At 36.7% G+C, this 19,274-nt stretch overlaps 1 protein-coding gene across 9 annotated transcripts in view; it reads right to left on the bottom strand.

Annotated features, from left to right (window-relative positions):
• The window catches only part of EVI5 (ecotropic viral integration site 5), a 203,871-nt gene that overhangs the window by 46,990 nt on the left and 137,607 nt on the right, over nt 1–19,274 (bottom strand). For all 9 annotated transcript variants that reach the window (XM_059082311.2, XM_067042691.1, XM_059082379.2 and 6 more), the window contains 2 exons: nt 18,698–18,844; nt 8,887–8,982 (listed from right to left, as the gene is read on the bottom strand). In XM_059082311.2, the coding sequence (XP_058938294.1) occupies nt 8,887–8,982; nt 18,698–18,844 (243 nt within the window). The remainder of the gene's footprint in view (nt 1–8,886; nt 8,983–18,697; nt 18,845–19,274) is intronic.

The following is a 19,274-nucleotide window of genomic DNA, read 5'->3' as shown; positions in this document are numbered from 1 at the left end:
AATTTTAAAACTTCTAGATACTTAATCTCTTTATATTTAACTGCATACTAAAGCTGGAGATCAGAGAATCATCTCTGAGCACTTCAGTAAAAAAAAAAAAAAAAAAAAAGAAAGAAAAAAAGAAAAAAAAATTTTAACAGTTTTTAATACCTAATGACCAGATAGCAAGCTGAGTAAAATATTCTGTATACCTAACTCCCTTTGTTGAGAATCAGCATTAAGACTAGATAAGATTATAGAAGTTATTTTTCTAATTTAAAAATGCTTAAAATTTTGAGAAAAATCATTAAAGAAAAATGAAAAATATTTTAATGTTTAAATAAGTTGCTCAAAACAGAAACCACTGTACTTAAAGGGGGATAAAAAAGTCCTCCAAAAAGAAGTTTATTAGTCAAGAGGTGGCATATAAACTACCACCTGCTGTGAAACTATTAACAAATGAGCTCAGGAAATCAGAAAGCACAAACTGATCACAAAGCTTCATGGTAAACTCCATCTTTTAGTAATGTCATTGTAATTTTACATTATTAAAATTTTTTTTTGTTAAATGGTAAAGATTTTTATCACTTCCTCTCTATCTCTGTCAAAACTGCATACTGAGCTGGGCACACTGATTTAAATCTAACTCCCTCATTTTATGTCAGAACAGAATTTTGAGTGGGTGTTTCTTAAGCCAAGAGCGGTTGGGGTATTGCCCATCTGAGGCATCCCTAGAGGTTAACTATTGGGCAAAGTAATGAAAATGGGTAAATGTTACTGGGTACCAGGAAAAGAACACAAAGTTGGATTTGTGTAGAACTAAACTGTTTTAAACTTAAAACTTTTCATTATTTATAACAAAGCAGCATTAACTTTATAGATGTGCTCAGCCCACAGAAGCTTTTAATATGGTTATGACAAATTCATAGGTTTCTTTATAAAAATCAAAACACAGGGGCTTCCCTGGTGGTGCAGTGGTTGAGAGTCTGCCTGCCGATGCAGGGGACACGGGTTCATGCCCCGGTCCGGGAAGATCCCACATGCCACAGAGCGGCTAGGCCCGTGAGCCATGGCCGCTGGGCCTGCGTGTCCAGAGCCTGTGCTCCACAACGGGGGAGAGGCCACAACAGTGAGAGGCCCGTATACCGCAAAAAAAAAAAATCAAAACACAAACTCAATTGCAAGTTAAATATCACAAGGCGTGGGTTCAATTTTCATCTATTTTCCTCAACTAACTGAGCAAAAATTAACTTTTCTGTGTTTTGTTCCACCACTTGGAAAGTGGAGAAAGTGTGATTTAGCATTAACGTAAAAATAAAGTCCTCAACTAATAAATAACATTTGGATCAATAGAATAAAGGTGGAAATTCCACTAAGAGGAGGAAACAATTTTTAACCACCATTTCCTCCCATCTAAATACTATGAATTCCTACAAGCATTTTTTTTCTGAATCAAATTCAAATGAATCCTTTTAATAGGTTTAAATGTCATTTAACTGATGACTCGTATGCTCAAAACCCTCCCATGACTTTCTACCTTACTCAGAGAAGGGCCAAAGTTCTTAGGCCCTATGTAATCTGCCCTATTTATTTACCTCTCATACTTCCTCTAACTTCCTCTCTTACTCCACTCAGGGTCTCAGAGATGCCCCTGGCTTTAGGCCCTTTGTCCTACTATTCCCTTAGCAGCATATTTCTATCACAAATCTGCATGAATCTTTGTTTAAATATCCCCTTCTAGTGAGCCTTGCCTGACCACATTATTTAAAATAGCAATGGTACCCTACGCTCAACACCTCAACCCTCTCCTTTTCCTACATTTTTCTCTCCATTGTATTCATCATCTTCTAAATTACACACTATACGATTCATTTAATTTGTTCATCCTACTTCTTCCTCTGCCATTAAGCTTGATGAGGAAAGGGACTTTTCGTGTGTTTTGTTCACTAATTCTTATAAAGTGTGTAGAGTAGTGACTAGCACATAGTAGGTACCCCGTAAGTATCTGTTGAATTGAAACTGATACCCCACTTAAATTAATAATTTAATCTGTTCTTCACATCTAGGCTTTTAAATGAGAATGATTAAAATAATGTGAGATGGTATAAGAGAGAACTATAACAGAGGGGGTTAAACAGCAGAGACACAACAAAATTGGCTGGATTGGCATCATCAGGGAAGGCTGATCACAGCATGTCAAACTTAATCTGACCTTTGAAATGATAAGCAAGATCAAAGGAGGAGAGAAGAAAAACAGAGTGAATCTCAATGACATATTTAAAGAGTTCTTAACTAGTTTTTTATGGCTCAAGCACAGGTATATACTGGGAAAAGCGGGAAATGAAGCTAGAAAGGGAGGCAAGAATCAGAGCAGGAAGGGGCTCATGAGTACAGCCAGAATTTGAACTGTGTCCCGAAAGCCATGGGAAGCTAATGAAAGATTTAAGTGAGGAAAAGGGAACCAGTAGTAACAAAGTAATAGGAGGTAGTTGATCTACCAAGAAATCCATATAACTAAAATGACAGTACTTGTAATACTAAAGAAAAAAAATTTCATTTTAATCCTGGAAAGAATTTAAGTTAGAGTGAGTTCTTAAACATAAAACAAAATCTCATTTAAAAATCTTCTTGGGCTTCCCTGGTGGCGCAGTGGTTGAGAATCCGCCTGCCGATGCAGGGGACACGGGTTCGTGCCCCGGTCCGGGAAGATCCCACATGCCTCGGAGCGGCTGGGCCCGTGAGCCATGGCCACTGAGCCTGCGCGTCCAGAGCCTGTGCTCCGCAACGGGAGAGGCCACAGCAGTGAGAGGCCCACGTACCACCAAAAAAAAAAAAAAAAAAAAAAAAAAAAAATCTTCTTTATGCTTCAGTTTCCTCCACTATAAAATGGGGATATTAACAATAATGTCATATGTAAAGATTAAATAAGTGAATATATTTAAATGGCTAATAGTACTACCTGGCATGTTTTAAGTATTCAATGATGCTAGCTATTAATACTTTAATTATTAGTATTCTGGAAGAAATAAAGTTACAGATAATATGGTAAAACATGGTAAATACATAAAAAATGAAGAGTAAGTTAAACAGGGTTTACATTGGACAGAAACAAGTTCAATAAAAAAAAAAACCACCACAACAACAAATAAACAGCCAAAACAATTCTTAATTTGCAGCTATATCTAATTCTTGGAAAGGGATAAATTCATTATCTGGGGTGGGTAAACGCTATCCTGAAGGGAACTCAAAAGACTTTCTGCACTTTCCATTCCAGTTGTAAATTTTAGAAGCCCTTACAATGCTAAGTGTGATCTTTTTTTTTTTTTTTTTTTTTGCGGTACGCGGGCCTCTCACTGTTATGGCCTCTCCCGTTGCGGAGCACAGGCTTCGGACGCGCAGGCTCAGCCGCCATGGCTCATGGGCCCAGCCTCTCCGCGGCATGTGGGAGGGGCACGAACCCGTGGTCCCCTGCATTGGTAGGAGGACTCTCAACCACTGCGCCACTAGGGAAGCCCTGAGTGCGATCTTTTATAAAAGGTCATTGATAAGCTGATTTGCTGAAAACTAGTTAGGGAGGAAAGAACACTTGACACATGCTTTCTCATTTAATACCAACTCTAAAGCAGATAACTTTAGGATCCTTAGTTTTGAACAAGTAAATTCAATATCAGGTTAAATAACTTGTCAGACAAGACAGCTAATAAGTAGTTTGTCTTCAAAATCCATACTCTCAACCAATCAACAAACTCTCTAGCAATTATAAGAAAACAGAAAGATAAAAGTTGTGACCACACAGTTATTTAGGATTCTAAAATCCTCTTGTTCCCAATAATAATTAAATGTATTGACTCTATTCTGATCAGGGTATGTCATATTTATTTTTGCAGGCTACTTATAGATATTCCACTTAGCTTGAGCCATTCAATTAGCTTGCAAAGTATATATACAGGTAGGAAGAATTAAAATTCTCCTTTAAAAGATAACAACTGGCATCCTCTCACATGTAATTAAAGCCATTAACACCAATAAATGTACATAAATTTTCAGAGGTTTAAATTCTACTCAATGATATTGCAAAGAAGGGACACAGACTCAATCATTCCTTCTGTATAATGATAAATGCAGTTAGGCAGAGTCTGAATTCATTTTATCCTTCCTAGCCATTAGTGACCTAATGATTAAAAAAATGGAAATTGATGCATGTGTGAATACAGTGATAATCTCTGAATTTAAAAAATTTGAATACTCAAATTACATACATTAAAAATCATTTATTGTAAAAACAACAGATGAGCAAATTATTATATTAATTTTTTCAAATACAAATATTTGAATGATGGTTATATACTAAGCATTATATACCAACACTGAGAAATACAGCAACTGAATAAAATAGGCAAAAATTCCTCTCTTACAGAGCTTCCATTCTGTTGGGGGATGTGGACAACAACAACAAACATGTATAATTTATGGCAAGAAATAACTGTTTTGAAGAAATATAAAGCAGCATAAGAGTACAGTGATTTGGATATAAGTATTATTTTAGATAGAAATTTGGCCAAAGGAGCTTTATGTAAGAAAACAATAGAGATCTGAATGAAGTGAGATTATACAGTATTTAAAGTTCATAATGATAACTCTGAATTGTCAAATAATATTAAAATTATATACATGATATCATATTTTTAAATATTTCATGGCACCTTGGAGTTCAACCTCCTAATTCTATTATAGGGGTATGGTCTGCTCTAAATAAGTATTACAGTAGATAGTGACTAAAATCCATTAAGAAGTATAATTCTGTTTTAGAAGGAGGAAACCTCAGCAATAACTTTTACAAATAGTTCAGGAAAATGGCTAAAACCTGATAGCTGCTACACTTTAAAAAAGGTTAAATTCACTCTGAGACACTAATATAAAACAGCTCCTCCAAAGATGGTGGAAAAGGCATTATTATAAAGAACATTAAGTATATTACAGATGTAGTTATCTCAGATTAACATGGGGAGGGTGGTGATTATGAACTTTAAACCAGAACTGAAAGTTTCAAGTTGACTGAAGGATCTTTGAAAATAAATTTAATAAACTTCAACCTCATAAGTATATCTACTACAGAATGCTACAGTGTGTATAAAAATGATTATTTCTTCATCTAAATGAGACATTCACAAAAGTACAATTTTCATAACTACATTTAAAAAAGAAGGCTTTTATCAATAACTAATTACATAATCATGTAATTTATTAAATGAAGGGTTGAAAGAATTTGGTTTGTGGGAAAAAGTTTTATTCACAAGAGAGCAAGAGTAATTGGAAGAGTTGGTCTGAAGAGATCTGAAGTATAAAAATATTTGACTAAGTTGAGTTCTCCCCCTAGTGGAACTTGAAGATGATCTAAGATATTTCCATGAAAAAAAATAACCTAAAATGTATTACTCTTATAATTGAAAAGGAGTTTCAGGTTTTAACAAAAGATCTATTTATGGATCTTAACCTGCATATAATAAATAAATGAATGAATGAAGTTCGAATCATTAAGATGTTTACTGAAAACACATTTATCAAATATCTTAACAGCAAACTAGCCAAGGAGAACTCAGTAAGCAGAAATACCTAAAAAGCAGAGGACTAGGGGATACAGAAAAACACAGCAATTTTTTGAAGACATAATAGCATGTAGAATGATACAGAATTTTAAAAGAATATAAAAACTTTGTAAAGAGAGGTGTGTGTGTGTGTGTGTGTGTGTGTGTGTGTGTAGGAGGTGGGGAGAGAGGATGGGGTGGTAATGGTCAAAGAAGAGACTAGAAGTGCAAGTTTGGACAATAATGAAAAGATAAGATTTTTACATTTTAGAAAGAAAATTCTGGTGGCTCTGTGGAAGAGCTCAGGCTGGAGAAAAAGAAACTGGACAGCAAGTTGTAACGTTCAGGTGGGGACGAAGGCAGATGAATGAAGGGAGTGGCAGGGGGGAATAGAAAGGCCATGAAAGATTTTTTTTTTAAGTTTCTGAAATGAGTAAAATTACCTTTGATTTAGTTTTAGATTTACTCACGACTTTTATCTTTTGAAGAAATTGAAGAGTCAGACATGGTACTTTAATCTGTATGAATTATTAAGAATTATCTGAAGGCAAATCTACATGAGTAGGTGAGCAGGTGAAATGCTGGTAGGAGTGTTAACTAGCAGAAGCACTTTGTAAAAATAATTTGGTACTGTCAAGTGAAGTTGAAAGTTTGCATACGTAGCCTTGATAAATACAGCATAATGTTAAGAAAAGCATAAGTGAAGTTCCTACTAAGCTGAATAATTCAATACGAGATGATACCACTGAACAAGACTTGAGATACAAAAGAATAAAAACATTTTGACTTGAATAGGAACGCATTTGATTTTAAACGTGTTGAATTTGAAGTTCCTGTACAAGTTCCAGGAGGAGCTCTCTACTGTCCATTAAACATACTGGTCTACTGATTAAAAGACACAATAAATGAAAAACAACAACGACAAATGACAAGTTACAAAGTGGGAGTAGCATCTGTAAAACGTAACATCAACTTCGAAAGAACTATGCGTACATAAGAAAAAGATAATCCTAAAGAAAAAACATACACAAAAGACTTTTAATAGGCACTTTATAAAAGATGAAATCCAAACTGCCAACCTCATTAGTAATCCAGCAAATACAAATTAAAACCATGATGAAATACCATTGCATACCCACCAGACTGGAACAAATTAAAGCATCTGACACCACCAAGTGTTGGGGAGGATGTGGAACAACAGGACTTTCATAGGCTGTGGTTGGCAGTTAAAGTGGTACAAACACTTTGGAAAATAAAACTGAAGATCTGCATGCTTTATGACCCAGCCATTCCACACCCTGGCATCATGTTACAGAAACGTATGCACACATAGTCAGTATAGTGTACAAGATTGCTTAAGATCTCAGCATTGTGTATAACAGTCCCAATCTGGAAATTTACAAATGACCGCTAATATCAGAGTGGATATGTATGCTGTGACATATTCATGAAATGGAACATGTTGCAACAATAAAAATCATGACTCATTAAAACAGTGCTGAACAAAGAAAGAAGAGACACAAATGAAAATATTCAGCATGACTCTATATGAAATTCAGAAATAGGGAAAACTAAACTGTGTGGATGAGAGATGCATACAAAGATAACACCACTAAAAGGAAAAGCAGAGGAGTGACTGCTATAAAATTCGGGATAAGGGAAAAGGGTGTGATAAGGGAAAAGACTTCTGGAATATAGGCAATATTCTGTATCTTGACCCAAGTAGTGGTTACATGGATACTGTTTTTATACATATTATAATGTAGCTTTGTTTTATGAACTTCTCTGTTTATTGTCTTCATAATTTTTTTTAAAGGTGTAAGATTATTGATTAGGGGAAACATGCTAGGATGGAGATAGATTAGAATTCAATGTTGTACACTGAGTAGTTTTTAAAAAGCCAAAAAACTTGGATGCTCAGAGGAATACAAACACTCAGAACTGAGAAAAAAAGACTGAAAACAAAGTTCAACAAGAAAGAAGAGAGTCAAAAGAGGGTGGTGCTAGGAAAATCCTGCAGCCCACAGGATGAGAGGAAATATCTGCAAAAATATGTTTATACCTGATATGGGGTTGACATTAAGAATATATAAGAAACTTCCGGGCTTCCCTGGTGGCGCAGTGGTTGAGAGTCCGCCTGCCGATGCAGGGGACACGGGTTCGTGCCCCGGTCTGGGAAGATCCCACATGCCGCGGAGCGGCTGGGCCCGTGAGCCATGGCCACTGAGCCTGCGCGTCCGGAGCCTGCACTCCGCAACGGGAGAGGCCACAACAGTGAGAGGCCCGTGTACCAAAAAAAAAAAAAAGAGAAAAAGAAACTTCCACAACTCAACAACAACCCATTTAAAAGCTGGGCAAGGGACTTGAACTGCCATTTCTCTAAAGAAGACATAATGGCAAATAAGCACAATGAAAAGATGGTCAACATTATTAATCATTAGAGAAATGCAAATCAAAACCACAATGAGATACCACTTCATACCCATTAGGATGGGTATTTAAAAAAAAAGAAACAGAAAATTAACAAGTATTGGTGAGGATGTGGAAAAACTAGTCCCCTGTGCATTGCTGGTGGGAATGTAAAATGGTGCAGCTGCTGTGGAAAACAGTATAACAATTCCTCAGAAAATTAAACATAGAATCACCACATGATTCAGCAATTCCACTTCTGGGTATGAAAGAAAACAAGGATTCAAACAGCTATCTGTACATTCACATTCATAGCAGCATTATTCACAATAGCCATAAGGTAGAAGCAATCAAAGTGTTCATCAACGAATGAATGGATAAACAAAATGTAGTATGCACACACAACAGAATATTATTCAGCCTTAAAAAGGAAGGAAATTCTGACACATGTTACAACATAAATGAACCTTGATGACGTTATGCTAAGTGAAATAAGCCAGTCACAGAAAGACAAATATCCTATGATTTTATCAATACTTATACAAGATACTTAGAGTAGTCAAATTCACAGACAGAAAGTACAATGGTGGTTTCCAGGGGTTGAGGAAAGAGGGGAATGGGGAGTTGTTTAATGGGTACAAAGTTTCAGTTTTGCAAGGTGAAGAGTTCTGGAAATTGGCTGCACAACAATGAGAATGCACTTAATGTCACAGACTGTATATATTAAAATTGTAAATTTTCCTGCAATACGTGTATTTTTACCACTATAGAAAAAAATGGACTTGGAAATGAGTAAGTGCTGAAAATAGAAGCACAGTCATTAGGATGAAGACATAAGTCACAATTCAAGTGCAGAGGGAAAGAGAAATAACTGCATTATTTTTACATGTACTTTATTATTTTCATGTGTTACCTGGATTTCAAGCTCAGCAATGTGCTGCTGTAGTTCAGCCACAGCAGCTATGCTATCTGCTTCCCGGAGTCTCACAGCCATCACTTCTTCCTTGTTCTAGGGTGGTAAAAAAAAAAACCCAAAATAAACCATATAATAAACCAAACCATTAATAAAACATAAACACTCATAACATGCCTCAAATTTAGAAAGTGACAAATAAACCCATGATTATATGAGAGAAAAAATGCTATTATATCCTGAACTTGGTATAAAATGAAGAATAAATGTATAGAATAGCATTCCATCTTTAAAATCACACACACACACACACACATATTGCTCAATCTTTTAAATTAGAAGTTAACTTAATTAAAACTATTAAAATGACTGGTGACTGTGAAAGCTGTTAATTTTTTTTTTTTTTGGTACGCAGGCCTCTCACTGTTGTGGCCTCTCCTGTTTTGGAGCACAGGCTCCGGACGAGCAGGCTCAGCGGCCATGGCTCACAGGCCCAGCCTCTCCACGGCATGTGGGATCTTCCCGGACCGGGGCACGAACCCGTGTCCCCTGCATCGGTAGGTGGACTCTCAACCACTGCACCACCAGGGAAGCCAGAAAGCTGTTAATTTTTAAACCAAGAACAATTATTGAGAACTTTCAAACACGTAACTAGGACAACAGGTTAACAGGGAATATAAATACTAAGAGTATGTGAGCTAGATAATATTTTTAAAATTACATTTTTTCTGAGGCCATGAAAGTTAATGAGTATTTACATTATACTACATTTTTTCTGAGGCAATGAATTTTAATGAGTATTTACATTATACTACAAAGGAGAGTAATAGAAATTAGATTATATCATAATTCTAATCTTCTTAGGAAAAGCATAATATCAGTTCTACCACTTCAAAATTTCACAAACGAAAAGCTCTAAAACTGTATTCTACAATATCCATGCTAAATAATAATGATCCAGAAGTAACAAAATATGAAGAAAGACAGAGGAAAATGGGGTATACAAAAATATTTTTCTCCTTCATTAACTTCAGTTGAAATTTAGCACTCATTTAGTATCAAAAATGTGCATCATGGTGACCACAGGAGAAATTTAGCACCTGACAGTAATATAATAGCAAAAATTTTAAAAATACTAAATTTAGTAAAAATATAATAATTAAACTTTTAAATTAAAAAAATATATTTTTTGCCACAGAGCAACTAAGCTTGTGCACCACAACTACTGAGCCTGTACTCCATAGCCCGCACACCACAACTTACTGAGCCCTCATGCCACAACTACTGAAGCCCGCGCGCCTAGAGCCTGTGCTCCGCAACAAGAGAAGCCATCTCAATGAGAAGGCCGCACACTGCAACAAAGAGTAGCCCCCGCTCGCCGCAACTAGAGAAAGCCTGCACGCAGCAACAAAGACCCAATGCAGCCAAAAATAAATAAACTAAAAAATATGTATATATTCAGACAAGTGTACACAATTATATGTACATCAAAACACTATTTACAATGGTAAAAAATTGTAAATGACCCTGTGTAACAATAAAGCAATAGCTCACTCAAAAAATATATATATATGTTTTAATCTTAGATATGATACTGGTACTTCACTTCAAGCAAATACTGCTTTAAATATTTTGCCATTTTGTACATGGCCAGAAAGTGTAGTCTCTGTACCCAGTGCTGTGCTGGAAAGTGCTTAACAACCAGCTCTCAAGCAAGGGTGTGTACGTGTGTGTGTGTACACGTGTTTGTATGTACATTATATATTTTAATATAGACTGAAACAGAAGATGTATAATATACAACACATAGTTAATAAGATATATAATGCTATTATAAATTCTATGTAGTCAATATACTCTCAGAGAATTCTTTCACTAATTTTTGCCAAACTATTGTATCCATAGGTCATCTACCACTGAAAATGAGGAAAAAGTGAAGTATGGATATGAACGTTGGTTAATTTTTGTTCAAGTTGTCTATTCTAATAATAGAATTACTATCATTCTGATAATGGTAATCATACACTGAAAGATGATTTCCTCAATATTTTTGTGCTATTCATAATGTAAAGACTAAAGATACAACACATTTTTAAGCTTTAATCTGCATTAACAGTCTAAAGCAGGAGTCAAAAACTTTTCCTTAAAGGGCCAGATAGTAAATAATTTTAGACTTGTGGGTCCTACAGTCTATCACAACTACTCTATCTGCCACTGGAGTGTGAAAGTGGCCATATACAATATATAAATGAATGGGAAAGGTTGTATTCCAATAAAACTTTATTTACAAAAACAGGCAGCCAGACAGATTTGGGATATGGGGCTATAGTTTGCCAACTTCTGGTCTTGATAATCCACAAAACAATAAATCGAGCCCTGATTTGTAGTTTGCCAATTTATGTGGTATAAATACTCCCATCATGGCTCCTTTCAAGTGGACATAACACTAGTGAACATTAATGAATATAACATGAGTAGCACACATTGATATTTCCACTAAACAGATACAAATAGGTATAAATAATCTCAAAAGCACAGATAATAGTAGAATGCAAAAATAATTAGGAAATGATGACGTTTGAGTATTTACTACCATAATTTGTCTAATCATGTTGAATAATTTAATTTTTAATATGGCTGTTTAACAAATGTGCCACAAAATTCCTGAAAATTTATTGGGGTGGCCAAAAAGTTCGTTCAGGTTTTTCCATAACATCTTGTTTTTTTTTTTTTTTTGGTACGCGGGCCTCTCACTGTTGTGGCCTCTCCCGTTGCGGAGCACAGGCTCCGGACGCACAGGCTCAGCGACCATGGTTTACGGGCCCAGCCGCTCCGCGGCATGTGGGATCTTCCCGGTCCGGGGCACGAACCCGCGTCCCCTGCATCGGCAGGCGGATTCTCAACCACTGTGCCACCAGGGAAGCCCTTCCATAACATCTTGTAACAATCGGTTCTTGCAAGCCTTTACTAGCTAGCTCCAGCACACCTCTGTGTCTATGTTTAATAAAGTTCAAATCTCTTTCTGTCACTCTCTAACTTTAAACACTTTAATGGTACTCCACAGATCTTGAGAAAACAGGTTCTTTTACTGGTGTCCAAGATTTCTATACAATTTGGCTCCCTATTTACTGCTCTAGCTTCATATCTCACCAGTATTCCTCACCACACACTTCCCTACAACTAGAATGAACTTCCTCAGTTCAAGCAAAAAACCTATTGTTCCTTTTCACTTTTGGTCTTCACATGTGCTATTCCCTTTGCCTAGTGAACTCTGTTGCCTTTCCTTGACTACTTCCTACATATCCTTAAGGTCTCAGCTTAATCATTCCTTAGTTAGCTTTGCTTGAACCATAACCTTAACACTGACCGCCCATTATAGTATTCTATATACCTCCTCAATCTTAGCACTACTCATACTGCATTGTAATGGTGTGTTTGTCTATAACCTTTGCTAAGAGAAAGCCCCCTGAGGACAGTGATATCTCTCCAGCAGCTAGCACTACCTTGCAACATGTGAGTGGGACACCTAAAAAACCTCATCCTTTAGCTTTAGCTAAGCCTTTAGATGACTGTAGCCTCATGAGACTCTCAATCAGAACCACTTGATGAAGCTGCTCCTGAATTTCTGATCCACAGAAACCCTGGGATATTAGTGGTTACTGCTATTTTAAGCAACTAAGTTTTAGAGGTAATTTGTTAAATAGCAATAGATAACTAATACATTTATATTCTACTAATTTTAACATTGTATAAAAATATTATATCCATCAAGTAAAAAAACAAAAATTTGGGCATCAATTTTCTCCCAATCTTCCCCCTCTCCAATCCAATCACCAAGTCTCTACAAAAATACTGAACTGATCTACTCTGCTTTAGTACCACTGCCAACACCTAAGCCCAGGCTAGCAACTCTGTCTTGTATTCAGTACTATTACCTGATGATCTCACATCAAATCTCTCTCCAGCCCTGCCTCAAATCCATCTCCACACACAGTGGCACGTGTGTTCTTTTAAAAAATAATTACAGGGCTTCCCTGGTGGCGCAGTGGTTGAGAATCTGCCTGTCAATGCAGGGAAACGGGTTCGGGCCCTGGTCTGGGAAGATCCCATGTGCCACGGAGCAACTAAGCCCGTGAGCCACAACTACTGAGCCTGCGTGTCTGGAGCTTGTGCGCCACGACAAGAGAGGCCGCGACAGTGAGAGGCCCGCGCACCACGATGAAGAGTCGCCCCCACTCGCTGCAACTAGAGAAAGCCCTTGCACAGAAACGAAGACCCAACACAGCCAAAAATAAATAAATATGTAAAAAGCTAAAAAAAAATTACATTAATTGCTACAAGCATTATCCCCTAATAAATGCTAAAATTAGTTGCTGAGGCACTTCCCTGGTGGCGCAGTGGTTAAGAATCCACCTGCCAATGCCAGGGACACAGGTTAGATCCCTGATCCGGGAAGATCTCACAGGCTGCGGAGCAACTAAGCCCGTGTGCCACAACTACTGAAGCCCACGTGCCTAGAGCCCATGCTCCACAACAAGAGAAGCTACCACAATGAGAAGCCCATGCACCGCAACGAAGAGTAGCCCCTGCTCACCACAACTACAGAAAGCTCTCATGCAGCAACAAAGACCCAACGGAGCCATTAATAAATAAATAAACAAACAAACAAAATGAAATAGAATTAGTTGCTGAAACCTTAAGGATATTTGCATAAACTCAAAATAGTTCCTCCAAATACTTGTTAATTATTATTCTACTCTGGTGGTCTTAACACATGTCCACAAGTTCTTTGATACTCTTTCCTTCAGGAGTTGTGGCTCAATGCCCTTTCCCCTACTCAGACCATTGTCTAGGCTCAGTAACTTGTTTGTAAGGACAGAATATGGGGGGGGGGGAAGCTTTGTAGTAGAGAAAGCTGGCAGATAACCAACTTAATCAAATAACCAAAGTTAACAAGCACTAGATGTAAGACATATCAAGACAGTGTGTCCCTGATATAATGCACTGAGAAAGACACTTCACCTCTGTATACTTTCCTAAAATACATAACCTTGGTCAAAGCATGAGAAAACATACAACAATCCTAAAGTGAAAGATTTCTACAAAATACCTCACAAGTATTCTTCAACAGTCAAAGTAATGAGAGATAAGAAAACACTGAGAAACTGTTGCAGATCAAAAAAGAATGAGACACTATGGGGAAATCTGAATAAAGTCTGTAATTTAGTAATAACATTATATCAATGTGCATTTCTTAGTACCGATAAATGCATCATGGTTATGTAGTATGTTAAAATTAGGAGGGGCTGATTAAAGGGTATATGGCAACTCTGTACTATCTTTGCCACTTCACTGTAAACATAAAATTACTTCAAAATTAAAAGAAAAAAACTGAAGCATATATAGCAAATCAAAAAATATATCATGTTTCTTTCCTGCTTAAGACCTTTTAGTGGCCTCCCACAGCATTTAAGAGTAAAACTCAAACTTGTTACCATGGCCTATAAAAATCTACATAGTGAGAAGTAGAGTCCTAGCTTACCTCCCTGACTTTATCTCATTCAGCTCTGCATTATACATGAGACTCAGCAACCAAGTTCTTTCCTGCTTTTGGGTCTTGAACTCTGACCCTTTTCATGCAAAGATCTTCCTCCCCCTCTTCATATGGCTGCTTCTTTCTTATTCTTCAGGTACCAGCTCTGCTACCATCTCCTGGCATTCAACCTTAATTACCACTTCCCTTAACCTCCCACTCTATATATAGTACATCATTACTAATGATCTTTCCTATTTTTTACTTATTGTCTCACTAAACATTATGCCCACTTTCTCTATTACAGTATCCCTAATGCCTACAAGAAAAACCGACAAACAGAAGACACCCAAATATCTGACAAATATGTAAGTACTGATAGATGCCATCATTCTTTAAAGTCTCATAATCTCACCTCTTCCCATCCCTATTTTAAAATCACTGTCTTAGAACATATAAATTATATCTATTTAAAATGAAAAGATTTGGTTACACAATTTGTAAGTAACATGATGAAGAAACTGGTACTATCATGCCCTGCAGGTCAAAGTACAAAATGGTACAACCCTAAGCAGGGTAATTTGACAAAATCTATGAAAGTACAATTGACCAAACAATCAAATTTACAGCAATTTATCCTACAGGAATGTGTAGATATACTTCTATACATCTGAAATTACGTATGTACAAAGTTATTCACTATACACTGCTTGTAGTAGCAAAACACTGGGAACAACCCATGTGCCCATCAATAAGGACCTAGTTAAGTATACTATAGTATATGCATGCAACGGAAAACAATGTACCTTAGAAACTAATGAGATTCTTTAAGCACTGATAATTGAAAGCTCTACAAAACATAGCACCAAAAAAAAGCAAAAAGTAGAATATATTACTGTTTGCTAACTTTCACATAAGAAAGTGAGAAGAAGTATACACATTTTTTTTTTTTTTTTTTTTTTTGCGGTACGCGGGCCTCTCACCGCTGTGGCCCCTCCCGCCACGGAGCACAGGCTCCGGACGCGCAGGCCCAGTGGCCACCGCCCACAGGCCCAGCCACTCCGCGGCATGCGGGATCCTCCCGGACCGGGGCACGAACCCGCGCCCCCTGTATTGGCAGGTGGATTCCCAACCACTGCGCCACCAGGGAAGCCCAGTATACACTTTTAATTGTTAGTATCTGCCTAAAAGAAACTCTAAAAGAACTTATCAGAAAATAATAAAAGCAGTTACCTGGGAAAAAAATAAAAGGGTATGTGGTAGGGTCAGGAAGAGACTAAAAGGGGAATGCTTTCATTTATACTTAGTTTAAAAATATCAAAGCATTATGAAAAATGTGTAAGTATTAAGCTACTAAAATTTATATGAGGGACTTCCCTGGTGTTCCAGTGGCTAAGACTCCGTGCTCCCAATGCACGGGGCCCAGGTTCGAACCCTGGTCAGGGAACTAGATCCCACATGCTGCAACCAAAGAGCCCGCATGCCGCAGCGAAGATCCCGCACGCGGCAACGAAGACCCGACACAGCCAAATAAATAAATATTAAAAAAATAAATAAGCAAATAAAATATATATGAAATATAAGCAAGAGGCTTAATTTCTTTTTTTCTTATGATTATTCCATGTATGTACAATATTATAATCATAGTATAATACTTTGCTCAGCTTTCCTCACTTAACATTATTTATTACACAATTTTGTTTGTATATGAAGAGAATATAAAATCTTTCTATAATCTTCAAATTTAGATTTATGTAGGAATCCTATAATCTTATAACTGAAATCCTGAGGGCCAGGTGTGTTATGGTTTCAGATTTTTTAGACTTTCTAAGACTAGTAAGGTGCATAAACCAAACATTAGTACTCTCCAGTGGGATCTGAGGCAGCATCCATAATGAAAGAATATGCTCAATGCTTAACACAATGAAGCAGTGAAGTATAAATACCACACCAAGTGGGATAAATAAAAATTATAAATGGCTGTAAATTGATTCAAATCTGGGTGTGCTTCCAAATGGATCTGTGTGAAATTTATGAAAAAGTTTAAGTTTCAGTGTTTTGGATTTTCGTATTAGGGGTCTTAGACTTGTACTGTTTCATCTTTAAGTGGGAACATTCAAATTCAGTTATAGAGGGAAAATAACACTAATATTAAAAACAGTATCCTGACATATTTTACAACAATAAAAAATAACATGAGCTTTAATACTTATCAGCAAATCATAAGCTATAATCATATAAAACTAAATGAAAATGAATCAGATTTATATAACTGAAGGACTAGTTCCCTTGAAAAAGTTAGGTTTGTTGCTGAATGGTTCCAACATGACAAAGTAAAATACGTACACTTAACCAGAATGTACTAGATGCTAGGGTGACAATTAACAATGATCATTCTTGAAATCTGCAAAAGGCATTAAAAAGATTGAATAAATCAATATATACCTTAAACATGGGGGAGATCTCAGAGTCAGTATCTGTAACATACTTTACCAAAGGTATTAATGAAAAGTTAAAATTAAATAAAATCTCATATTGGTTCTGAAAATTCTGAATCTGAGCCCGTTACTTAAATTCAAAGAAAACAATTATTTTCATCAGCAAACTCCCCAAATATTTATTTGCAAAGAATACTTTACTTTGATTAAAAGGTGGTAAGGGGCTTCCCTGGTGGCGCAGTGGTTGAGAGTCCACCTGCCGATGCAGGGGATGCAGGTTCGTGCCCTGGTCCGGGAAGATCCCACATGCCGCAGAGCGGCTGGGCCTGTGAGCCATGGCCACTGGGCCTGCGTGTCCGATGCCTGTGCTCCACAACGGGAGAGACCACAACAGTGAGAGGCCCGCGTACCCCCCCAAAAAAAGAAGGTGCTAAGGCATTTGAGGAGCAATATTAAATCCAGTAACAGTGTTAACAACATGTTTAAAGGAAAACTTATACCAATAATAAAAAAGACTAAATTTAATTCTTTATTAAAAGTAAGTCAGCACAGACACTATAGCACAAAAAAACTCAAAAACAGATATTAGTATGATAAATCAAATTGATGTAACCTCATGTCACATCATTTTATTTTTAAATTAGTCTAGGGAATTCCCTGGCAGTCCAGTGGTTAGGACTTGGTGCTTTCACTGCTGTGGCCCAGGTTCAATCCATGCTCCAGGAACTAAGATCCCACAAGCTGCACGATGAGGCCAAAAATAAAAGCCTAGTCACATCCTTCAAGAGGGACTACTCTTATGTCAGTACAAACTTCAGTACTGCCTACAGATTTCTGTCAGTGTAAATTGTAAGAGCCATGCATATTTATTAGGATGTAATTTCATCTCTGGATTTCAGTGACACTGATAAACCACTCAAGCTTCACTCTTGGTTTTTAATGACACCAGAACAAGTTGATGGAATTACAGCTTTATATGTGCCATTGAAAGTCTTATTTCTTATCATAGAATAATAAGGCTGGAATCTTTAAAGGGCATCATTCCTACTATCTCACCATGGAAAGATGGATGTCTAGTTTATTTTTAAAATCCCATTACTTGCCCTCAGTAATCCATTCTAATGTCCACACCACAGTCTTCTCTTTAGTTACTTCACACACACACACACACACACACACACACACACACACACACACACACAGTCCCTCTCCTTCCACCCCATTTCCCAACCTCCCCTTCTCTCTCACCATTACTATACTGTAAATTTTTTAAAGGAAAAAACGTACTTGCATTCAAAAACTTTTCCATATTTTACGAATCTAAACACTTCACAAAAAATTTAAAAACTGATTAAAATAGCAATGTGAAATGTACACAATTTTCCCAACCCACTGGTACACGCACACCTCTTTCGCTCTCTACTCTAGCCAGAAAACATATATCAATATTGACAGCCTGCCAATAAGGTACCAATAAAAGCAGAGTTGCCCCAACCTTTCTAAATTACCTATCTTTTTGGGTGAGACATTAAAAGCTTTGGTTTTAAAGGGCTATGGGTAAAAAGAGATACTAATCTTCAACCACTTGGTTAACTTAATTTCCTGCACTGGCATTTAACCAAGTGGTTGAAAATGAAGTTTCCTGCCTGAAATCCACCCAGAGCAAGATGAGCTACCCTGGCCTGAAAGCAACTGCCAAAGTAACGTAACTTCAGGAAAATTAGGAAATAAGACTAGTTTTTTTTTTTGGTTTTATGATAATGTACTCAATGATGAGACAAAAACAGAAAAAGTATTATTATACTGACAGAAACATAAACTTGCTAAATGACATATTTACCTTGCATTCAATCTCTGCTTGTTTGCGCTTTGCTTCACTTAATTGGGTAAGTAGTCCTTTGTTCTGTGCAGAAAGATACTGCACCTTCTCCTGTAGATTGATCACCTCTTGTTCTGCTCTTCGCAGATGATTACTATTGATCTGGTTCTAATAATTAAAAATATAAATACTCAGAGTATAGATAAAAGGCCTGAAAAAACTTATAAATTTCTACCTACGCATATTATGCCTCAACAATATTCTTAATATTATTAGTTATAGGCCTATTTTATTCAACAAATAGTTAAATACATTAAAAAATTATAAAACTGCTTTAAGAATCAAGTCATCCAAAAGGATGCATAAGGTTCATATTAGAAATTCTCATTAGAGGTCCATTTATCATTTATACAATAAATATCTATAAACTATAAGGATGTTTACATAGAACTTGTAGGTATTAATTTCTGAAATAGGCAATATGGTATAAAATAGATGTGATACAATGAATTTAACTCCCTTTTCCAGTTCCCAAAAGAAAGCACAGACTAATCAAAAGGAATCATCACCACTTACTGGACTGTAAACTTTTTGATGT

The sequence above is a fragment of the Kogia breviceps genome, chromosome 1 (assembly GCF_026419965.1).
Source record: "Kogia breviceps isolate mKogBre1 chromosome 1, mKogBre1 haplotype 1, whole genome shotgun sequence".
Classification (NCBI taxonomy): domain Eukaryota; kingdom Metazoa; phylum Chordata; class Mammalia; order Artiodactyla; family Physeteridae; genus Kogia; species Kogia breviceps.
This window is presented reverse-complemented; position numbering and strand designations above follow the sequence as displayed.